The following is a 23,970-nucleotide window of genomic DNA, read 5'->3' as shown; positions in this document are numbered from 1 at the left end:
CTTTTAAGCTTTTTGTTTCTGTCTAGAATTTTTGCTCTTACTGTTAGGTAACAGTGACCAATTTTCCAACTTTGTTTCTGTATAGGATAGGTTCTTCTAATTTTTTTGGGGGGTGGGTAGGAGCAGAATGAACTTGATTTAAATCAAGAGTTTTGTGCCAAGGAGTCTTGGCTGTTGGCAACTACCTGAGGACAAGTCCCTATAGTTTCTTGGCAAGATTTTCAAAATGGTTTGCTTCCCAAGAGTATGCGACTGGGCCAAAGTCAGCCAGCTGGCTTTGTGCCTAAAGCAGGAACAGAACGGTGTCTCCCAGTTTCTAGCTACTACACCAGACTGACTCTCTTTAAAATCACCATTTTTTCCTTGCCCTAGTAAAATCACTGGATGTTAGTTCAATTATATTATACTTACCAGGAATAGAGACTTGCTTCCAATTTTAGAAAGTAATCATTCACCATACAGTGTGGATATTTGCTTTTTATTTTTAAAAAATTATATAATTTAGGTCAGCTGGCCCCCAACCTTTTGGGCACCAGGGACTGGTTCCGTGGAGAAGGGTTTTTCCGCAGACTGGAGGTGGTGTGGTTTTGCATGCTGCCTGCACCTCACGGATGGGGCTTCGCCTCTTTGCGTGGTCCGGTTGCTGGCATGCTGCGGACAGGCGCCGATCTATGGATGGGGGTTGAGGACCCCTGATTTGGGTCATTTTATGTAGCACGCAAATGTTTGTGAAAACCTATATGCTATTATGGCAACTTTTGCACACACATGGAGGGGCACACACTGAAAGTGTGAGCAGGATCTGGCTGAACCCTTAAAGGTCTTACTACGCTTAAAAACTGTATAAAAATTAGGAGAAATGAAATTAGCATTCATAAGTGGCCAATACTACTCTGCCAATTAAGCAAGACAAATTCTATTTCTCACACTGTTTACGGAAATCTGATAGGAAACGGGCATCATGAGTCAAATTACTGATCCAGGCAGCTGATACACTTTTTAGCCCTGGTGGGGGGGCCTGGACACAAGTCTTTCCATAGGTGGGGAATTTTCAACTTATAAAAAGGTAACCAGGGAACATTACAGAATAACCATGTTGTCATTATGAATGATCAAGCTGGGCTCTCAAATTATAATTTTGCTTTTAAAAAGGTTAATTCCTAAAAAGCCAAATATGATGTGAGGCTCTGGAGGCTCTGATGTGAGGCTTAATTGTTTTGGAGATGCTTCCCTCTCCACTCAAGTCCTTCAGCACCAACCTCTGTTTTGCACTAGGCACGTACAAGTTTCTTAAATGCAAAGCAGGTAGAGTCTGTTTATATGCATACTCCACGGTTAAAAACAAGAGTTTTAAAAATAAGTATATGGCATTAAACACAATGTTTTATCAAATATTCTCCATCAGATTGCAACCCTTAAATTCTTTGAGAAAGTACACAAAAGAGTAGATTGACATTTTTATTTGAACAAGCCCCACCCCTAAAAAACAAAACACATACACAAAGAAAGGAGAATGATAAAATATGTAAAAATTATACAACTAAAAACTACATGTATACTTGCAATGGGTTATTAAATAATTAAGAATGCAACCTAAAGTACCACAGAAACTTCAAAATAATTCAATTTTACCAGGATTAAAAAAAACCCAATGACTATGAATGCGCTATATATATCTTGTTAACAGAGTTTTAAAATGGAACAAAATTTGTGTTATCCGTCCAACAGTTCTTTAAATGCACGGTGCCTTCAATTAATGCATTTCAGCATAACTACATATTTAACGGGATCAATTTCCTCAATGAAAAAAGCCCACACTAACTCTTTTGTGTTTTACTCCCTGGAAAACTTGTTTTATTTTTAATCACAGTGCATGAGAGATACATAAAATAGTGGGGGTTCAATTGGTTTGAATAGAGGAATTACATTCACCCTTTTTTGCTTTATTAAAATGCTTTTGGTTTGAGTGGAATCCAGTTACTTTTATGCTGCATGCTTGGAGAAGGAATTACAAGGCTGACATTTGGGGTCAGTAGGCTGCGTTCTCCCCCCCCACCGTCATAGTCCCCGATGCCTTTGCTTAAAAGAGAAATCGTGGAAAACATGCCTGCTTAAACGTTCTCTTGAACTCTGCAGAATAACAGATATAAACACTGTCCTATCTCCCCCCCCCAAGCTTTGAACACTATTCTCAAATAAAACGTCATTGAACATTTATACAAAAAATACTGGATTTTACACTATACAATTTCTATAATATGTACAGAATAAAATAAGTTATTTTTTTCTAGTGAGTTCTGAGGGACAATAGGCATCTTTAATATACATTTTTTAAAGTCTCTGCAAGCAGCTACTTTTTGGTTAGTTATTTGTTATAAGCACTGATCAGAAAACTGAGCAGCATTCCAAACCAGTTAGATATATTATTCCTTTTTTTTAAAAAAAAACCTGGATAATTCCAGTTTTAAATATTATTAAACTCCAGAACATTTACAGACTAGGAATTAAAGCTAAAAATATATACTTTTTTTTCCAAAAATAATCTTGCAGTGCTTTTTTTCGGCATGCTCAAACTTTATCAAACATCCATATCCTCAAAATATGATGATTGGCTAGCCATTCATTCCTACTTGCACGCATAAATTTTATCATTACAGGCAAAAATAGAATAAATTGTAAATACAATATTGATAAATCAATGGATTTTGCAGTCTTTTATATTCCGGTATAATACAGCACATTCCTCATGACACTGTCAAAATTATGAATTAAACATTATTTGACTATTTGTCTAAAAGCCAGAAAGTTTTCACAGGTCTTCAGCCAAAACATCCACTGTTCATTTTAGCCTCATTTCACCTGCTTTAATTATCTCCAAGTTAAGAGGCTATTATTGCAACTCCATATACTTTCTGTTGATGACCAAAAAAAATGCATTTTATAGGCATTGCTTTTAGCCCTTTTCTCTAATGCAATTTTTAAAAGAGTTTGTATTACTGATACTAGGTAAAAAAAAGCATTAAAGATGATGTCAGCTGTTTTGAGAACTGTTACTAAGCTATGCAACTTGTTTCTAGAAAAGTTCTTCCCTGGAGAATAGAAGAGTTTCATTCGATATGAAAGGTGCTTGATAAAAGGCCCCCCCCTCCCTGCTTTTCAGTCTTCTTCTGAGGAACAGTGGTTCAAAATCCTGTACTGAGATTTCTCACAGCCGTGTGTTTTGCAAGAAGCTGATACGACTGCACCACGTGCAGGGATTCCCGAATCTCTAAATTCAGTTCCATTAATTTTGAGCTGGCTTCTGACATATCCTGTTTTGAGCCAACGATTGCAAAACTGCCAGTCTGGCCAAGGGTCTGGTGACGGAAAAATATGTGCAGGAGGGTTTGAATCGGATCTTCTTCAGAATCACCAAATATGTCATTGGGCCAAATGCACCTAGGGACACAGAAATTAAGTTATTAGTCACTGTTCTTATTAAGATCCAAGTTGGTCGTCTCTGTTCCAAATTAATGCGAGGTTGACTGAGCCATCCTTCCGAGGTGGGTAAAATGTGGACGCAGATTGTTGGGGGCAATAGGCTGACTCTGTAAAACCGCTTGGAGAGGGCTGGAAAGCATTGTGAAGCCAGAGGTGGGTTTCAGCAGGTTCTGACCAGTTCTGGAGAACCGGCAGCGAAAATTTTGAGTAGTTCAGAGAACCGGTAGTAAAGATTCTGACTGGCCCCGCCCCCATCTATTCTCTGCCTCCTAAATCCCAGCTGATTGGGAGGAAATGGGGATTTTGCAGTAACCTTCCCCTGCCACGCCCACCAAGGCATGCCATGGCCACCAAACCACTCCCATAGAACCGGTAGTAAAAAATTTTGAAACCCACCACTGTGTGAAGTGGTATGTAAGTCTAAATGCTATTGCTATCTAAGTTTTCTATGGAGGTATAATTCCAGTTGTAATTAATATGAGGCCTCTGCTAAAACCCACCCATTTTCCAAAACTAGACCAAGCGACTACATTGCATATTACTTGTGAAGTACCTGTTGCACTCTGAATTCACTGAAAATGTTACTGAGTTGCATAATGAAATATCTCAAGAAAACAATTAAGCTCAGAGAGCACCACAGTTCAACCCTATATTCCCTTCTATTAGTATTAAATGTCATCATTACTTTATAGTGCCCTTCCATTCCATGGACCCATTTTTACGTAAGTCCTTAGGTGAGACTCACTCCCAGCTGCATTCTTTCCAGGCAAGGAATGTTATCAAAAGGCATCTGGCAGTACCTGAACGCTTTGACTTGGGCTATAGCAGAGAAAAATTCCTTATTCCGTAAGGTTTCAATGAGCGAATGAATGGCTGTCTCTGTGCTAGTCTGAGAAGCTTCTGGGATATCAGTGTCTTCAATGCTACTATAAGAAACAGACTCGGCAGCTTCTTTCAGGCAGGCTTCCAACTGAGCAAGTTCTTCTGACATGTTTATCACCTAGGAAAAAAAGAGTGCATTATTTGTAGCAGAGGGATTTTTGTCCTACTCTGTGACAGCATTGTGCAGAAAGTATGTTTAAATAATCTATTACAAGCAGGCATGAGAAATTCAGCTACCACAATTAAATATTGGTTTATGCTACCGAATACCTCTCACTGACCTGTGCGCTCTCACAGAGAGGGACTCCTCAGGGTGCCGTCAGCTAGGCAGTGCCGTGTGGCGACACCCAGGGGAAGGGCCTTCTCTGTGGGGGCTCCCACCCTCTGGAACGAACTCCCCCCAGGACTTCGTCAACTTCCGGACCTCCGAACCTTCCGTCGCGAGCTTAAAATACATTTATTCATCTGCGCAGGACTGGATTAGATTTTAAATTTATACTGGTTTTAATGGGTTTTATTATTTATATTGCTTTTTAATAATTCGGCCATGTAGAATAAGTTTTTTAACTGTTATTTTAGTCTGTATTTATATGTACTTTTTTACTTGCCTGTGAACCGCCCTGAGTCCCTAGGGAGATAGGGCGGTATATAAATGTGATAAAATAAATAAATAAATAAATAAATAAACACCTCAAGCGTTTACAGAGGATATACTGGCGCTTAGGGTTGTGGGTTCCGGTACAGTCAGCTTACGCCATCGCTGACTGTTGGGGGGGAAGTATTGACCCCCAGGGGAAGGGTGCGCAACTTGGGCGTTCTCCTGGACGATCGGCTGTCCTTAGAGGAACACTTGATGGCCGTCGCCAGGGGAGCATTTCATCAGGTCCGCCTGATTCGCCAGTTGCGCCCCTTCCTTGACCAGGACTCCTTACGCACGGTCACTCACGCCCTCGTTACTTCCCGCCTGGACTATTGCAATGCTCTCTATATGGGGCTCCCCTTGAAGAGCACCAGGAGGCTCCAGCTAGTCCAGAATGTGGCTGCGTGGGTGATAGAGGGAGCACCGCGTTGCTCCCATATAATACCTATCCTGCGCGGCCTGCACTGGCTGCCGGTAGCCTTCCGGGTGCAATTCAAGGTGTTGGTCACCACCTTTAAAGCACTCCATGGCTTAGGACCGGGTTACCTACGAGACCGCCTTCTGCCACCGATAGCCTCCCAACGACCTGTGCGCTCCCACAGAGTGGGGGGAGGGCCTTCTCTGTGGCAGCACCGGCCCTATGGAACGAGCTGCCTCCGGGGTTACGCCAACTCCCCGACCTCCAGGCCTTCAAACGTGAACTGAAGACTCTACTATTTCATCGTGCGGGACTAGCCTAAGAAATATTTTATTGTAATTTTAAATGGGTTTTAAATCGGTCTTTGACCGTTTTAGGTGATTTGGCCATTAAATATTTGGTTTTAATTTGTTTTTAAAATTGCTATTTATATTTGTATTTTAATATGGCTGTAAACCGCCCTGAGTCCTTCGGGAGCAGGGCGGTATAGAAATTAAATTATAAATAAATAAATAAATAAATAAATAAATAAATAAAATATAAATTGGAATCTGATAAAGCTGGATGAGGATCAAGTCTCAAACTGATTAATATTTAACTAATTTTGATATGAATTTATATTTTCTAACTTTCGATAAACTATTGAATTCTGTCTTTTTACTGGTTATCAACCACTTCGGGTGCACACTTGAGCACAAAAGCAGAATGGACAGAATGCATCCATCCTTATTAGCCTATTTAACCTTTTAATTCAGAGATGACATTTTTAGCCTTAAGTCTTGTAGTAAAAGCAAATTTCCAAGTTTTAGTGGCATTTTCTTTACCTCTGCCTCTTTTTTCACTACATTCACTTGGCTGATAAGTTTACAATAGGCTTGAAATAAAAGGAGCAGCTGAAAATGCAGCTTATACAGCCTCCGACACAGTTCTAATTCCTGTAAATAAAAATAAAATTGTCATCGGAAAAACAATATATTAACCAAAGAAGCGACAAAAGCATACAATTTGTATAGAGCAGAATTTGTAATATAAAAATAGTTATTTGCTTACTGCAGAGAAGAAAGGTTAAGGTAATGGAGGAAGAAGCTAATCAGAGAAAAACGAGTGCTTCTAGTCATCGGTGGATTTTGAATGAAAAAAGTAAGTATTTTCTTACTGGCTACGTAATAAACTTTGGCTTTTAAGAAGGGCAGCAATTTCCAGCAAAGAGAAAGGGATGTCGATGACATTTCAGAAATGCCATGCTCTAGCAGGGAAAATGTTGTATTGTATTGTATTATTTTGGGGGATCTGTCACTTCTAATTTTAGAACAGTGGTTCTCAACTTTTCATTGCACATCCCATCAAGTACTCTACCAAATAACATCCATCCTAATGATATGACCCCAGTAATTTCCCTCCCCCTCCCTGAGACTGGTATTCATTTATTTACAGGCAGTTCTGGATGTGCCACTTGGGGCTTGGCATGCAACATTTCATTCTCTCCCTCCATCAAATCAGAAACCCTAAAATAAAAAACTCTTCCAGCCCTGCCAGAGGAAGAGAGGGGACAAGCTAGCAATCCATTCAAGCACAATAATGATTTCCTTTCAAGGCTTCTTCCCATCTGTCCCACCCCCTCATCTACAATCCTTGCCTATCCCCCCTCTCCAAAGCTACTTCCCAGGGGCAAAAGGCAAGAGATGTCTTCCTGCATGGGTTTTCCTTCCTTTATGACAGCCATGGCTCCCACCCTTCCCCACAGGCTGCCTCCAATCAGGTTATCATGCACCAGGGGTGAAATCCAGCAGGTTCTGGAGAAGTGGTGGCGGAAATTTTGAGTGGTTCGAAGAACCGGTAACGGAAAGTTTGAGTAGTTTGGAAAACTGGAAAATACCACCTCTGGCTGGGTATGCGGTGGGAATGGAGATTATGCAATATCCTTCCCTCAGGAGTGGGGAGGGAATGAGGATTTTGCAGTATCCTTCCCCTGCCACGGCCACCAAGCCACACCACGTCCACCAAGCCAGGCCCACAGAACCAGTAGTAAAAAGAAATTGGATTTCACCACTGTCATGCGCCATGGTTTCAAGGTCTGTAACTACAGCATGCTTAGCCAGGGGAAGAACACTTTCTCAAAATGGCAAGAAGCCACTGTTTCAGATACAACCAACACACCAGGGCACTATCTCATGGGGAGTGAGGGGGAGGAAAAGTTTTCATCCTGCATCTGCATCCTGGTATCTCACACTGTCTTCAACGGACATCTCTCCAGGTTGCAAGGTGGCGCAATGACTGAGCCCCACTGCAGCAGGTCAAAGGCTCAAATGGGACGGAACCCCATCACCACTTCGTTTCACCCGACAGATATATTGAAGCAGATCTGATGCTGAATCCCAGATCACCCAGAGAACTATATTATAATTTTAAGTGAACACAAGTTAGTCCCCCAAACACATGGTGGCTGAAGACAGGTTGGGTCAGGACCGCATACGAAGAACCCCTTCTTTCTCCAGACCTTAGGCAAATGAATAAAAAGGACAGGGATGCCTGGTTTTCTGGGACAATTGGCAGGTACACTTGCATACGTGGGCTCTGTCTTACTATGAAATGAATTGCATCAGTTGAGAACCACTGCCCTAATCACATTTCAATCTATTGTATTGCAAATAAAGATATTTCTATACACATACACGTACATACATACAGGATGTAGCAAAAATCAGGCCCCGTACACAATTTATTATATAAATTAAATGTTCAAATTGGTTGCCATTTCCTTCTAAATGTTTCCTCACTCTTTTGACACGTAACCTTTGAACATCCTGTGTGGTTGGCCATGAAGCCTGATTTTTGATACAGTCTGTATATTCTTAATTTTTTGATTATTTTTAATAATATTTCAACTTCAAAAGTAATGAATTCATGGACAGAAGTGTAGTATCACCTCTATTTGCATATTTAACTGCATTAGCGGGTATGACTGTTAATATGGATTTAAAATAAATAAGCAAAACTAACACTGGAATAATTTGTTATAGCTACAATATTCTGCCATCTAAAAAGACTGCCGAAGAGTTAGAATTATAGATAAGCAAAGCAATTATTTCCATAATATTCTATAATGAAACACTGTGATATCACAAATGGACACGAGACAAAAATGAAAGCCAGTTTGGTTACTGGCATAGTTAGTTATTTGATAAATCAAGAGCCATCACTTACTGCTAGAATTTCCAAATGCTAAGCAAGAAGGTGTGCGGGTCACAAAATACAAAAAGGAAAAAGATCAAGAATTAGTATAGAACTTCATTTTCCATGGGTCTCAGAATGTCCCAGACATAATTAAAGGGGGGAAAAAACTTCCAAAGAAGGGTTTAATGCATGTATAAAAATAATATTGAGTATTTATAGATGATAGAACAACTGGTTGTACTACTCACTTTGTTATCATGCAAAATGACCAAAATACAATAGTGGCAAGTAGAAGGCGTTGGTTAAGTTCGGATAATGAACAAAGAGGAAAGAAAACTGGGGATAAATAGGTTTAAGCGACAACTATGAAGGCAGACGTCAAACCTCATGCATTTAAAGGAACTTCATGAAAAGTACTCGTATAGGACATTCCTGGAAAAATGTTAACTGCAATATCAATGTGCTGAAGTCGTGGGAGTGGAAAAACAGAAGACAAAATTTCTGCAAGGAAGAAAGGATCAAATTGAAGTTGTTGAAGTGCTGTCCCGGTGTTTGGAAGCCGTACGGGTCTGGATGGGGAGAAACAGGCTCAAGCTTAATCCCTCCAAGACAGAGTGGCTGTGGATGCCGGCATCCCGATTCAGCCAGCTGCAGCCGCGGCTGACTGTTGGAGGCGAGTTACTGGCCCCAAAGGATAGGGTGCGCAACTTAGGTGTCCTCCTGGATGATCGGCTGTCGCTTGAAGATCATTTGACGGCCGTCTCCAGGAGGGCCTTCCACCAGGTTCGCCTGGTTCGGCAGTTGCGCCCCTTCCTTGATCGGGATGCCTTGTGCACAGTCACTCACGCGCTCGTTACCTCTCGCTTGGATTATTGTAATGCTCTCTACATGGGGCTCCCCTTGAAGTGCACTTGGAGGCTTCAGTTAGTCCAGAATGCAGCTGCGCGGGTGATAGAGGGAGCTACGCGTAGCTCCCACGTAACACCGCTCCTGCGCAGACTGCACTGGCTGCCTGTGGCCTTTCGAGTGCACTTTAAGGTGTTGGTTACGACCTTTAAAGCGCTCCATGGCTTAGGGCCTGGGTACTTACGGGACCGCCTGCTGTTACCACACGCCTCCCACCGTCCCGTACGCTCTCACAGAGAGGGACTTCTCAGGGTGCCGTCCGCCAAACAATGTCGGCTGGCGGCCCCCAGGGGAAGGGCCTTCTCTGTGGGGGCTCCCACACTCTGGAACGAACTTCCCCTGAGCTTACGCCAAATACCTGACCTTCGGACATTTCGTCGCGAACTGAAGACACACCTTTTTATTTGCGCGGGGCTGGCTTGAATTGAATTTTAATTTTAAATTTTGTAAATTTTGATTAATTTTAAATGGGGTTTTTAGTTCTGGGTATATTTTAATTTTTTTCAGGCTAATTTTAAAATAAGTTTTTTAAATTGCATTTTAACTTGTACATTGTATGTTTTATCTTGCCTGTACACCGCCCTGAGTCCTTCGGGAGAAGGGTGGTATAAAAATCAAATAAATAAATAAATAAATAAATTCTTACAGGGGAAAAAAAGAGAGCTTTCCTCCTGATAAGCCAAACCCTGCAAAAACGCAAAAGAAAAGTTCACGTGCTACTCTCAATCAGGTCAAAGCCGGAGTTATTCTGAAAGAAAGCTAGCAAGTTTGCCCGGGGCCAGCAGATTGGGAGCTGACCTTGGACAGCACTACTAGGTTAGTCTGTTCCAAACTCATCCTGTGCTGTCTCTGAAGCAAGAGTGTGGGGCTATTTCCTTCCTTCCTTCCTACTGAAGAGCTGTGATCCAATCAAGCACAGCCATGGCCCAGATCTTCCTAACGGTGGTTCTGTGTTCAGGTTGAATAGAAATACTGACTCCTTTTAGATCTCGTAGCCTGAAAACAGAACCTGGAAGAGGGCTAGTCAGCCCCCTAGAGAGAAGGTCTAGTCCAGCTTTCAATCTATTTGTCGGCGGCCTTCTCTTTTAGCATTAGGTGGCCGTAGTTAGTTTGATACTCTTTTTCCCACTTAATGTTTCTGTCTTGGGAATAACATGCACAGTGCAAGATCAGAATTACAGCTTCCCTAGTAAAAATTTTGCAAGTACTGCTATTTGAAAAACCAAAAAACTATCTGAGGGAGGGGGGAAATACTAGAAAATTGCTAGAATCTAGACAATTCTAGATTGGGGGGGGGAATATTTTTTCTAGAAAAATCTAGAAAATAAATATTCCAGAATCACAGAAGTGGAACGTGCCATTTATGCCAAGAACCCAAGAACCTCGGACAGTGCAAGAATCTAAATGAAAGCCCATTGGACAGATTAGTGTCTAACTAACACATAAAGTGCACGGAATCCCATTGCTTCTTTTGGGTCACTCGTTTGAATGATCAAGTGCTCTTATTGCCAGAAAGGTTCCCCCGCTCTGCCCACACAGTATTAAGCGAGCTTCTTGACTCCTTGAAACTTAACATTCTTTATCTGGAGAAGAAAAACCTACAAATGCTTGCATAAGGTCCTTTTCAGTGTTTGAAGAGCACTACTACACTCTCCCCTTTAGTCTTCTCAGTATGCCCAACTCTTTTATAATATCTCATTTGGCTTAAGTTTTTAGTCCTCTATCTTCATCCTTGTCTATGTTACAGTTTCTCAATTCAGACAAAACTCTTAAGAGTTACTTGAATGGGTAGCTGGGAAAGGCAACTATTTAATTTTTTTACAGATTGTTTTTTTTACACATTGTTACATTATCTAGAAAAAAAGAAAAGCAAAATCTGATACTGTTTAAAATTTAACTCTCTTCTTGGAGCCACCCCCCAACTTCTTAATAAAGAAAGAAATGAGAGTAAAGTACAACAGAATCTAAACATTTTCTTAAAAAAGTAATAATTCTGTTTGCTTCTTCTTCAATCCTGGACAAGACAAATCTTCTTAGAAGTAATATCAGAAGATCTGAGTCTAATCCACTATTCAGAATCAGTTGCTTTTCCAGATACAAAAAGAACTTTGGGCAACTGAGGAAACCCCCCCCCCCATAGTACTATTAAAGCAAAAAGAATATAACAGCTCCCATAGATATGTTATTATAGTTGGCCATCAGTTTTTATCAAACAGTTTAAACCAAACCACTAAATACCCTAGAAATAGCATGGATTTAATTGATTTTTTAAAACAGCATTTTTTATATACTTACTAATGCTCTGCTATCATTGATCCTTCCAGAAATGCGTTCGTGTCATTATTGGTTCTAAGAAATCTGTGTTTTCTACTGTGGATAGCTCTTTACAAACACTTCAGATCAGATTTTCGTTGTCCAAGTAATTATTTTTAATATTACTTTACAGATAGGTCATAGGCGAACAACCCAGGACTAATTAGATTGGAGGCAGCCCAGCTTCTGTGCCAGACAGCTATTTTATCTGTTGAGCTGATAAGCAGAATTACCAAGTTTCTTCTTTGCAATAGCAGCTTCATAAGAGAGAGAATGCGGAGTGTTTGTGCACTGATTCCATCTTTCTTTAATAAGAACCCATTATTTTTCCAGGCCAATATTTAATACGTTCTAAATTTCCCGAGAGATATTTCTGATAGCGAAAATGAAAAACCTTACTCTTTAACCTGATGGGAACCTTAGGGCGTGTTCGTTCTGCAGCATGTATGGTTTTATATTTACATATGACATAAAGAGACGCAGTGACTGGAAGTAGATTCCTACCTGAGCATCTGTAGTTGCTCCATGAATCCCATCATCTGTACCAAATGTCCTTTTGCAGTCTTTTAGCCACTGCAAGATAAAACAGAAGCAAGCTGAAGGAGTCCAAGCAAAATCACTGAGGCCTATCTATATGAGCCCGAACACAGAAAATACTTTTTGCTCGAATCACAGAATGTTCTAATATAACGTATTAATTTAATGGACATATTCAGAAAAAAGTAATAAAATGGATGACGCATACGTTTAAAACTGTCGCTTTTTATAATATACTCTGACGTGTAATTTGAAATGATAAAGAAAGCAAGATGATTGAAATAGCAATACATCATCAAAGAGATAAACTCTAGTCTCTTTTCTAAATTCATGTATATAGTCCAGTCCACCAATCACTAACATTTTTTAACCCTAATTCAATGCACAAGCCGCGATATTTTAATTCATAACACTAAGCCATTATGGGTGTGTTCTGATATCTTACTAAACCTAAAGCAAATCACATTTCCATGTAGTGTTGGATGACAACCAGACAACCATGGATACGCATTTAGGAACAGAAAAATTACATACTTGTAGCACCTACTCACAGCCAGTGATAGACAGTGAGGAATGTGCTTTAAAATTCACAAGCTGTAATGGAATAAAACTTAATTGTGTTTCAGACCAAGTTGGAAGCAGCTCTATGCCAGCAGAATAATGAACCTGATTTGTGATTATGACTTTTTTAAACCTTTGTACACAAGAGAACAAAAATCTAATTTTTCATCGGTATATTTAATTAGGGCTTTTAGTAAATGAATTAGGACTGTGCATTTTCTTGAGAACAAATTCAATTTTCTAAACACTAGCATGTCAATTAATGGCCCAGAGCCCAACATATCTTCCTTTTCACATTTTTTTTTATTTGGTAAATAAAACAAAATGGATCTTGGATCGTCTTCTTTGCTTCCTCTTTTACCACTTTGGGCCTTGAGCTGAATCACAATAAATAATGCAACACTGAACTCCGAGGTCAGTTACTCTTACACCAGTGGTGAAATCCAATTTTTTTTTACTACCGGTTCTATGGGCGTGGCTTGGTGGGCGTGGCAGGGGAAGGATATCGCAAAATCTCCATTCCCACCCCACTCTGGGGCCAGCCAGAGGTGGTATTTGCAGGTTCTCCGAACTACTCAAACTTTCCACTACCGGTTCTGCAGAACCTGTCAGAATCTGCTGGATTTCACCCTTGCCCTGCACCAAGTATTCCAAAAGGGCTCCACGGATCCCCCATTTATTCTTCTATACGTCTAAGAAACACCCGGGGGCAGGAGGGGAGTATAGGAGCGCTAAAACATTCTCTCCTTAATCACCTGTATAGGTATAAGGACTGACAGGAAATGCAGGATGGATTCTATATATCCTATTGTAGATTCACATTCACTGCAATTGCGGTGCATCATCAATCTTGCTCCTAATATCTACTTCTCATTGCCCAGAATAAAAATCTTTTTGTCTTTCACAAATATATATTAAACGTACTGCAAGTTTTCCCACGTAACGTAAACAGAAATTAATTCTTATCTGTTGATGTATAGGCAGTCCTCGACTTATAACAGTTCATTTAGTGCTACAACAGCACTGACATGACTTATGACTGTTTTCCACACTGACAACCATTGCAGCATCCCCATGGTTACGCGATCAAGTCAGGCAAACTGACAACTAACTCATATTTATGATGGTTGAAGTGTCCCGGAGTCGTGTGATCTCCTTTTGCAACCTTCTGAGCAGCACTGTCAATGGGGAAGCCAGATTTACTTAATAACCATGTTACTAACTTAATGACTGCAGTGATTCACTTAACAACTGTGGCAGGAAAGGTTGCAAAATGGGACAACATTCAATTAACAACTGTCTCACTTAGCAACTTCAATTTTGGGCTCAATTGTGGTTGTAAGTCAAGGACTGCCTACATTAGTTTATTATTGGTCTCCAAAATTGAATATAAAGTGAAAATTAAATGAAAAAGGGGAAAAAATCTAAATGTAACCCACATAACCCTTCAGGCAAGGGGGAAAACCAGTTTTTACTAGACCAAAGTAGAATCAAAAGAATAAGGAAGTTCCAGAAACAAGTTTTTTCCTGGGGTATATTATACTTTATTTTGCTTTTACATAGCGTCCATTATTCAGAATACCAAAAATACCGCAGTGTCACTCATTTTTTTTAAATGCAGTTTGATGGACAGGCACCTTAATGACCTCCGTCTGCCATTCTAATGCAATAGGAACTCTTAACATGAGTTTTCTATAACGAAGCTGTCAAATACTGCTTATGGTTATAGTTCCGTATTCAGCTTGTCTTTCCCTGCAGTATCTGTGAATGATTAGGGCAGAGCAAAGGTGTAAGACAGTTCAGAGCGTATTTCTGAAACAAGGGAAGCGTTCAAGAGATAACAATCAAAAGTCAGTTTTCTTCCAGAAAATCAAATTCTGGTGCTGAAAATGTAGTGTTCCATATTTATTATATTTGCAAAACCCCATCATTATACTAGATTAATTCTTCGAAGTTGCTTAAAGTTCTATTCCTTTTGAAATGGTACTTTTAAACAGATTTTTATTGTTTTAATGTTCATTTCTGAAGAAGTCTACCTATTTCAAATATATGTGCCATATGGTCTTTGACCCCCCTCAATTGATACAACACTGCAGGACAGTCCAATATGTTATTTGTTATTTAAAATTCCAATGAACATTAACTTATTCAACAGTGTAATAATGTACAAAAAAATTAACTACCTGTTCAGCTGCCTCTCTTTTAGCATTGTAAGTATCCAAATGTTCTTGAAGCTCCAGAACACTGAATTTCAATGTTTCTAGTAAACCACAGGACATTAACTGTAATACAAAAAATAATGTTTAAAAACCTTATTAATTAGTCCCATGTGAAATATAATATGTATTTATTTACATTTTTAAACATTTGCTATAACCTGACAACTTCTACTAAGAGTAATGAAGTAACTCCAAAGATTAAGGAAGTTGCCAGAATTGTTTATATAATACAAATTCTATCCTTTGTTAATATCAAATCTATAGCTCTGCCAGAAATAATTATTCTACAGGGCACATGAAAATGCAGAATTGTACATCTGCAAGAACTGTCTAGATGAGATGCATCACTTGGCTAAGTACCGTTACTAAAGAATTATCTTATTAAATGATGGATTAAAATATTTGCATGCCAAATATAAAAGATTCAATTCCTGTAATAATAATAATGCAAGATACTGAACTTGTATAGAAGCAAATGCATAAAATGTTGATGTAATTTTTTTTTTCTCTTGCAGACAATCACTCTGCTCAACTGAAAGGTTGCAGATGCCATATAAACAAGCTGATAGCACAGCATGGGCTTGTTTGGAGTGCTAATGAGATGAGTAGCTTGGCAAAGGAATGCCAGAACTGGAAATATTGCTCTATCATTTATTTGCGAGTATTTCATTTCCCAAATGCAACTTCAGATGTGTATCTGCTTTATGAAGGACAAACTTATCATTTACTCTGAAGGTTACTGGAGAGTAGACTGATCTAATGCCAACCATCACACGAGAAGAATCAAGACCCAAAAGTAATGAATAAGTAAAAGCCAGCTACTACATCCCCCCGTCCCCCCACAGATTAAGGTGCTTGTGCAAAGAATACCAAGCACTTTTGAATGTTTATTTTCTAGACCCATTTACTTGGCATCAAGGGGCAATGATTTTTGTCAAGAGAGATAGGGAGAAGACAAGACTGTTGATTCTCTTGACTTCCAGAACCATGTGTTTCCAATAGAAGAGAATATATGGAGCTCAGAGTCCTTGATGCTCTCTCCAAATTTGGTTGCAGGCCTGGAGACATTTCTTCATCCAGCTAGATAACATCATCAGTGCCAGTGAATTGCTCTCTGTTTATGTATAAAAGCTTGCCCTGCCAAGGTTGGTAGGGAGTGGTTTTCTCCTTGGTAGTTTCTTGATTCGGGTATTGTTTGTCTGGTATAAATCCCTCTCTTAAAAGCAGAAGGATTTTAATTCAAAAGAATTGAAATTAAGTCCAGTGGTACTTCAGTACTTCATCATTAATTGGTTCCAGGCGATGTGACGAATACTAAAAATGAGTATCGAACAACCACGTGACCCTTTGTTTCGGCTGGAAAGGACTTCTCCTATGTCAGTGACCTTCCTGGCATGGCCGACTTCTTGTCTGTTCTCTGGGGCCAGCCCCTTCTTCCTATTCAGTGTGTTGAATACCAAATTCACAACGAGCACGGGGACAACATTTTTGCATTGAGTACCAAATCTGATGAGCTTTGAAGCAGTTGAGGTACTACTAATGTAGATATTCAGACGATTGTCAAATGAAAAATCACAACTGTCTTAATCCATCAAAGGAACACTAAATATAATAAGCAAACAGTAATAAGTTCAATTAATTGTAGTCCTCCACTTGTGCCCATCCATTCAGCAACTGTTGAAAGTTACAGTGGTGCTGAAAAAAAAAAATGGATGTATGACCGGTTCTCAAAGCTCTATGTTCTGCCCTTTATGGTCTGCGCCCCAACACTCTAGCTGTTGCAGTATCTCTGTAGAACATGATCACCACTTGCAACCTCCTCTGTCAATTTCTCACAAGCAGTCATTGGGGAAGCTGGCAGGAAAGCTTGTCAGTCATCTTTGGTAAGTTGGTCCCATTGCTTTTTCTACCACCTGCAGAATCCCTCACCTGCACACGGTCTCTGCCGGCCCACTCAAGGCCTTCGGTGGGCTACGCCCGCACTCCATTGCCTGGGACTCCTGCCTCTTCCTGCTTAATGACCTGTGCGGTCTGGGGTTATGATGGCAACCTGGACTGCCATCGCTAAGTGACGCTGTCAGGTGATGTCACACTTTACGACTGCATTGCTTAGCAACGGCAATCCCAGTTCCAATTGCTGTTGTAGCTTGAGGACTACCTAGAATCGTACGCGTAGCATCATCAAAGCTGTTTTTTATTTTATAATTTCCTTCCTTTTCAAAGTTCAGAGAAAACTTTGCAGCCCAAATTGCATCTTACTTGGGCAAGAGTAATATTAACAGGCTTGGGAGAGCTTTAAATCTGGCAAAAATCTCTACTAGGAGGGAGGGGAAATTCCTGACCCAGGCAAGCGATGGAATGGATCTATTGAGTAGAATCCATAGAACAATATTCTGCACAATAACATTTTGTTGCAATTCTACTAGTGAGAATGTTTATAGTTGTGGATAAAAAAAATTGTGTAGCTTTTGGAGCTCTAAGTTATTTGTGATATTATGGCTAAGAAAAACAAAACATGAAAATCTCAGAAGCAAAAAGAATTTTAATATTTCATTTACATTGCAAAAAAACCATAAATTACTAATTTTTGAAATATGTTTAATACTAAGGAAGTTTTCAACTCAAAAAATTAATTTTAAAAGATTATTAGAACAACAGACAGAGTTTTGCACACTAGAGAGGAAATTTTTAGGAAGTTTTGTAGCATACTAATGAGTCACTAAACAGAAAAGTTAGCATGTAAACATAGCCGCAGCTGACTGTTGGAGGCGAGTTATTGGCCCCAAAGGAAAGGGTGCGCAACTTGGGTGTTCTCCTGGATGAACGGCTGTCGTTTGAAGATCATTTGATGGCTGTCTCCAGGAGGGCCTTTCACCAGGTTCGCCTGGTTCGCCTGGTTCGCCAGTTGCGCCCCTTCCTTGATCGGGATGCCTTGTGCACAGTCACTCATGCTCTTGTTACCTCTTGCTTGGATTATTGTAATGCTCTCTACATGGGGCTCCCCTTGAGGTGCACCCGGAGGCTTCAGTTAGTCCAGAATGCAGCTGCGTGGGTGATAGAGGGAGCTCCACGTAGCTCCCATGTAACACCACTCCTGCGCAGACTGCACTGGCTGCCTGTGGTCTTTCGGGTGCACTTCAAGATTCTGGTTACTACCTTTAAAGCACTCCATGGCTTAGGGCCTGGGTACTTACGGGACTGTCTACTGTTACCTCATGCCTCCCACCAACCCGTATGCTCACACAGAGAGGGACTTCTCAGGGTGCCGTCCGCCAAACAATATCGGCTGGCGGCCCCCAGGGGAAGATCCTTCTCTGTGGGGGCTCCTACCCTCTGGAACGAACTTCCCCCTGGTTTACGCCAAATATCTGACTTTCGGACCTTCCGCCGCGAATTGAAAACACATTTATTTATTCGCGCGGGGCTGGCTTAAATTTTGTTGGTTTTTAAATTTATATTATGGATTTTAATGGGTTTTTAGAATTTTAAATGTTTTAAAGTCTTAGGCCAATTGTGTAATAAGTTTTTTAATTCTTGTTTTAATTGTATATTGTATTGTTTGTTTTTATTTTGGCTGTACACCGCCCTGAGTCCTTCGGGAGGAGGGCGGTATAGAAATCTAATAAATAATAATAATAATAATAATAATATAAGATATTACCGTTTCAGCATCCACAAAAACAGTTGGGCATTCTGAATACGTTGTCATAACTTCCAATGAACTTTTAAATTTTGTTCCAATTCGCTGCAGATTCTCACCCAGGAAGCTGACTGATTCATGTGTTATGGCTCCAAATCTCCTCTGAATCACCTAAATACAATAAAATGACGTTTACGTGTGGGGAAAAATTTACAGGGTTTACTTATTTTATTGTAGATTCTTTAATATTTATTCTTGGCTTGACAGCAAGTACTTACTTTTTTTTTTTTTTTTGCTTTGAAAGAAACATTTAAAAGAAATGAAAATTAGAATCGCACAAACGCTTTTGCTCCCCTCCCACAAATATTTTATTTGGGCAGGAGGCTTCCCTATTCTATCATGACTGATGTTTTATACCTGAGGCTAAATTCTCCTCTTCCATGTAATTCTATCAAATGAAAGTGAGAAAGGCAGGCTTGGGTGAACAATGGGATGCAAACTTACGCTGAGACCCTTTCTAAGAAATCTTCCACAAAATCGTGCAATGAGAAAAACTGACAAGTCAGGATGAGCTTCATTCTAGCTTGTGATTTTAGAAATGGATACTGCTCTAATGAACAGAAGAGTGGAGGAGAAAGGTTTCTTATGCAATCTCCAAAATATAGAAACAGATGAGGTGAAAATCCTCATCCTGCAATTGATCCTTGAGTGATGATAGATCAGATAGCTGCTGATCCAATTCTACAGAGGAATTATTGAGTCTGTCATTTGCACCTCTATAACTGTCTGGTTCGGTTCTGCAACCCAACAAGAAAAACACAGACTTCAGAGGATAATTAGAACTGCAGAAAAAATAATTGCTACCAACCTGCCTTCCATTGAGGACCTGTATACTGCACGAATCAAGAAGAGGGCCGTGAAAATATTTGCAGATCCCTCGCATCCTGGACATAAACTGTTTCAACTCCTACCCTCAAAACGACGCTATAGAGCACTGCACACCAGAACAACTAGACACAAGAACAGTTTTTTCCCGAAGGCCATCACTCTGCTAAACAAATAATTCCCTCAACACTGTCAGACTATTTACTGAATCTGCACTACTATTAATCGTCTCATAGTTCCCATCACCAATCTCTTTCCACTTATGACTGTATGACTATAACTTGTTGCTGGCAATCCTTATGATTTATATTGATATATTGATCATCAATTGTGTTGTAAATGTTGTACCTTGATGAACGTATCTTTTCTTTTATGTACACTGAGAGCATATGCACCAAGACAAATTCCTTGTGTGTCCAATCACACTTGGCCAATAAAAATTCTATTCTATTCTAAACAGGACTTTTTTGGAGCACTACAATTTTAACCATGACCATGGGCCATGTTAGATAGCTAAGAACTAACAGTGTGGATGAAAAAGCATACCTGATACAACCTAGAGAACACATGAAATGTATAGACAGCAGAAGATCCATCTGTATCAGTCAGCAGCTGGTTAACATGGCAGCGCCAAGCCTCCTCTTCATCATCATAGGCCTGTGGTTGAAAAGCTGCCAATATGGCGGAGAGGAAAGGGGAGGGTGGCGGGGAGGTCTGCACTTCTGGAAAGCCATCTTGTTCTTCATCTTGGCTGCAAATAAAACAAAGAGGATCATGGCAAATAAATGTTATTTCAGAACTTTGGTCTGATTTCTTCTCTCTTCACCATATAAAGATGATACAGGTAGCTCCTGACTTGCAACAGTTCATTTGGTGACCATTTGAAATTACAACGGCATTGCAAAAAGTGACTTGGCGACCGCTTTTCGTACTTACGACCATTGTAGCGTTCCTACAGTCCCGTGATTTTACATTCGGAGGCTTGACAACTGATTCACCATCATGACGGTTGCAACGAATGGGGGGTTCACGTGATCCCCTTCTGCGACCTTCTGACAAGCCAAGTCAATGGGGAATCCAGATTCACTTAACAATGTGTGACTGACTGAACAACGGCAGTGATTCACTTAACAACAGTGGCAAGAAAAGTTGTAAAATGGGGCAAAATTCACGTAACAAACTTTTCACCTAGCAACACAAATTGTGGTCGTAAGTCGAGGACTACCTGTATTATCTTTGTAAGTCGGTAGTAATAAGTAATACATATACTTTATTGAGAGAACACGGCTGCATTAACACGTCACATTTCAGCACAATTTGTGGATTTATTGAGGTAGATGGATGCATCCATCCATTATGGCTTATTCAACAAGGCAGGACTAAAACTCTTAAGATTAGTTTAGTATGTGATCCCCTCTCTGGTGTTATGGCTTGTAAACGGGAGGTAATTACCCCAATGGATAATTTGGGCATATCCTGAGAGTAATGGAGCAATCTGGGATTGCCTGCCTATGAATTGAAGATCTGGTTTGGGACTGCAACTGCTGAAAAACATGCCTGGTTTTTTTGGAAGTGGATGGGCACTGACGGTATTCAAAACTGGGAAAAGGGGGAATTGTGTCAAACAATTTCATTATTCCTGCACCAGCACGTTGGTGGCTTCAAATGTTAAATGTTAAAAAGGCTAAAAGCAAGATTCTGCTAGATAAAAACATTTCACCTGGATAAACCAGAGAAGTCAGCTTCTTCTTCTTCACATCTTTCATCCAGCTCCTTCAATGCAAGAGTAACATCCTCTTCAAAGAGGGATTCCGTATAACTCTCGGTAGTCGGATGCTCTTGAATTTCAGGAGCTTCTTCCAGTTCCAAGGGTTCTTGGCAGACTAAGGACTCGAACTGTTCTTGCAGTGCAATTGATCCAGTATCTTCACTAGCGGTACTTTGTTCATCTTTCACGGATGAACTGCCATCCTGGAGGAGAAGAAACATTTTTCATTTTGAAAAACGTGTATAAGTATTCGAAAAGATTTGGGCATATGTTGTTCTAAATTAAGAAATTCAAAAAACTACAAACAATGTTATTTTGTTCTGAAAACGATGTCATTTAATGTTTTACAGTTTCAGGTTGAACAGTCCTTCCTTGTTCAATATTTTATTTTTTAATAATAATGTTATTAAACATTAAAAATAAGGAGAAAAAACTAATACGAATTAAAAAATAAAATAAATTAGAAACCAAATTTATGTATCAATTTTAGAAATGACCAGAGACGACTTATCTATTTTAACCTTGATTAAATAAATCATCATTATATTCCTTCTTTTAACTTTTAACAATCTTGATATTTAATCCTGTCAAACAATATCCTAGAACAGAGGTTTCCAACCTTGGCAACTTTTAGACTTGTGGACTTCAACTCCCAGAGTTCCTCAGCCAGCAAAGCTCCCAGAATTCCTCAGCCAACAAAGCAAAGCTGGCTGAGGAACTCTGGGAGTTGAAGTCCACAAATCTTAAAAGTTGCCAAGGTTGGAGACCCCTGTCCTAGAACTTGATTTTTTCCCCATTTTTTTTCCCTTCTCACAAAGTTCTTAAAAACTTTTGAAGTCTCTTTTGATTTCCAGTATAGGAAAATTATCCAGACTACTTCTTTTGGTATTTGTATACCTTTTTTAATTAACACATCAACTGATTCCATTTGTATATCCAGTATAGCATTTTTGCATATTATTCTAGTAGCCTGTCATTTAAAAATCTACTTTGAGATCAAAATTTTAGTTTTGGGGAAAAAAATTCTTTTGTCAAAATTATTCAGTTCAAACACTGGATTCTTACATCTATTCAGAATTAAGCTCAACTGAATTCAGTGAGACGGATTTTTGATGAAAGAATAAAAAGAGCCAGAGCTTAAGATGACTAACTGTATGTATAATTACTACCTAATCAAATTGCAGTGCTGTGGGGTAGAAACACTAACAACTCTAAACCGAAACAGAGCAGAACTTGCCAGTGAATCAACAATGGTATGGAAGGAGATAAGAGCAGCACTTGCTAGATTTTGATTTTGAGATGGATGTTAGGAGTGGGGAGGCACATTGAAATAACTCCTAACTCCTAAATAACTCACGGGCACACTGAAATAACTAACTCCCCTGCTAACTAGCCTTCTGGAAAATGCTGAAGATTCCCTGTTTGACCAGATAGTGGAGTCTGAAGTTATTAAGACCCAGGTGATGTACTGCTATTTTCAAGGTATTTTAAATTATTGGCTACCATTTCTTTGTTTTTATGTTGTGTTTTTTATAGTTACTGTATTTATATTATTTTAAGTTTAAATTCTGTGTGCTTTGGAGAGAGGAGTGGCCATATAAATAAAATAAAATACATCCTCCTATTGTTATCAGTGGAAGTGAACTTATTAATAGTAGGTACTGCAGGTCTAAATTTTCCTTTAATAAATCTTCTGCAGGTTTTCCAAAGCTTGAGTTTCACAATCTTGTATAAAGCATCTACGGAGGACTACAGAGAAGAAAATTCAATATTTGATTTCTCCTGACAAAACAGAGCCTGTGCGATGCTCCAGGAAATTAAAGATTGCTGACTTAGTCTCTCTCTCCCTCCCCACCCCCTGCTCATATCTCTACCTATCCACACGCACACATACACCCATCATCATCTCATTGTTATTCAGTAAATGGAGGAAAACGAAGTGTCTGAAGCATTAACTTTTGTGTTGAAAACTGTCTGAGGTTGAATGTTGTTTCTTTACATGGTTTCTGAATAGTAATTGGTTGAATGCAAAGGCAACATAATAATCCTAAAGGATTTTGCATCTTTTGGCATCATACAAGATTTCCTTTCCCTGCTAGCTCTCAAGTCATCATAGGTAATAGTAAGGAACGACAGCAATTGAAGTCCAGTATCTGGAGGTCTATAGATCCTCCATGTATTTCAGTGAAATACGTTTAGTAATTACATAAAGATAACAAAAAAGGGCCTGTAGTTATGAGTTATGTACCTTAATGCACATACGTAAAATGTAACATATGCAGGCCAAATTGTATGGAATGCATTTATATACATTTAGAATACATTTAGAATGATTTATATATCACATATTGTAGCAGACATAAGTCAGAAAGGGTTCACATATTGCTTTGGAATTTTTCAAAAATCCCATTTTTAAAGTGCAAAATTCTATCCTAAATCTTAACAAAGTGAGAGTTCTCTTGACTAGGAATTCAGATTACAGTCCCATGGAAGGGCTGATAATAACCATATTTCAAAAAGAATGTCTTCGAACAACCTACATAAACT

The 23,970-nt window shown here is 39.5% G+C and overlaps 1 protein-coding gene across 8 annotated transcripts in view; it reads right to left on the bottom strand.

Moving 5' to 3' along the window:
• Window positions 1-1,444: 1,444 nt before the first annotated feature.
• The window catches only part of FRYL (FRY like transcription coactivator), a 171,082-nt gene continuing 148,556 nt past the window's right edge, over window positions 1,445-23,970 (bottom strand). For 6 of the 8 annotated variants that reach the window (XM_058192134.1, XM_058192135.1, XM_058192133.1 and 3 more), the window contains 9 exons: window positions 21,376-21,626; window positions 20,202-20,406; window positions 18,792-18,941; window positions 15,095-15,193; window positions 12,318-12,386; window positions 8,625-8,642; window positions 6,245-6,355; window positions 4,281-4,480; window positions 1,445-3,438 (listed from right to left, as the gene is read on the bottom strand). In XM_058192134.1, the coding sequence (XP_058048117.1) occupies window positions 3,183-3,438; window positions 4,281-4,480; window positions 6,245-6,355; window positions 8,625-8,642; window positions 12,318-12,386; window positions 15,095-15,193; window positions 18,792-18,941; window positions 20,202-20,406; window positions 21,376-21,626 (1,359 nt within the window). In that variant the 3' untranslated portion in view covers window positions 1,445-3,182. The remainder of the gene's footprint in view (window positions 3,439-4,280; window positions 4,481-6,244; window positions 6,356-8,624; window positions 8,643-12,317; window positions 12,387-15,094; window positions 15,194-18,791; window positions 18,942-20,201; window positions 20,407-21,375; window positions 21,627-23,970) is intronic. The other 2 variants (XM_058192131.1, XM_058192136.1) reach the window with 1 other exon arrangement.

This window comes from Ahaetulla prasina, chromosome 8 (genome assembly GCF_028640845.1).
Source record: "Ahaetulla prasina isolate Xishuangbanna chromosome 8, ASM2864084v1, whole genome shotgun sequence".
Taxonomy (NCBI): Eukaryota; Metazoa; Chordata; class Lepidosauria; order Squamata; family Colubridae; genus Ahaetulla; species Ahaetulla prasina.
Note: the sequence above shows the minus strand (reverse complement) of the source record. Positions and strands in the feature narration are given on the sequence as shown.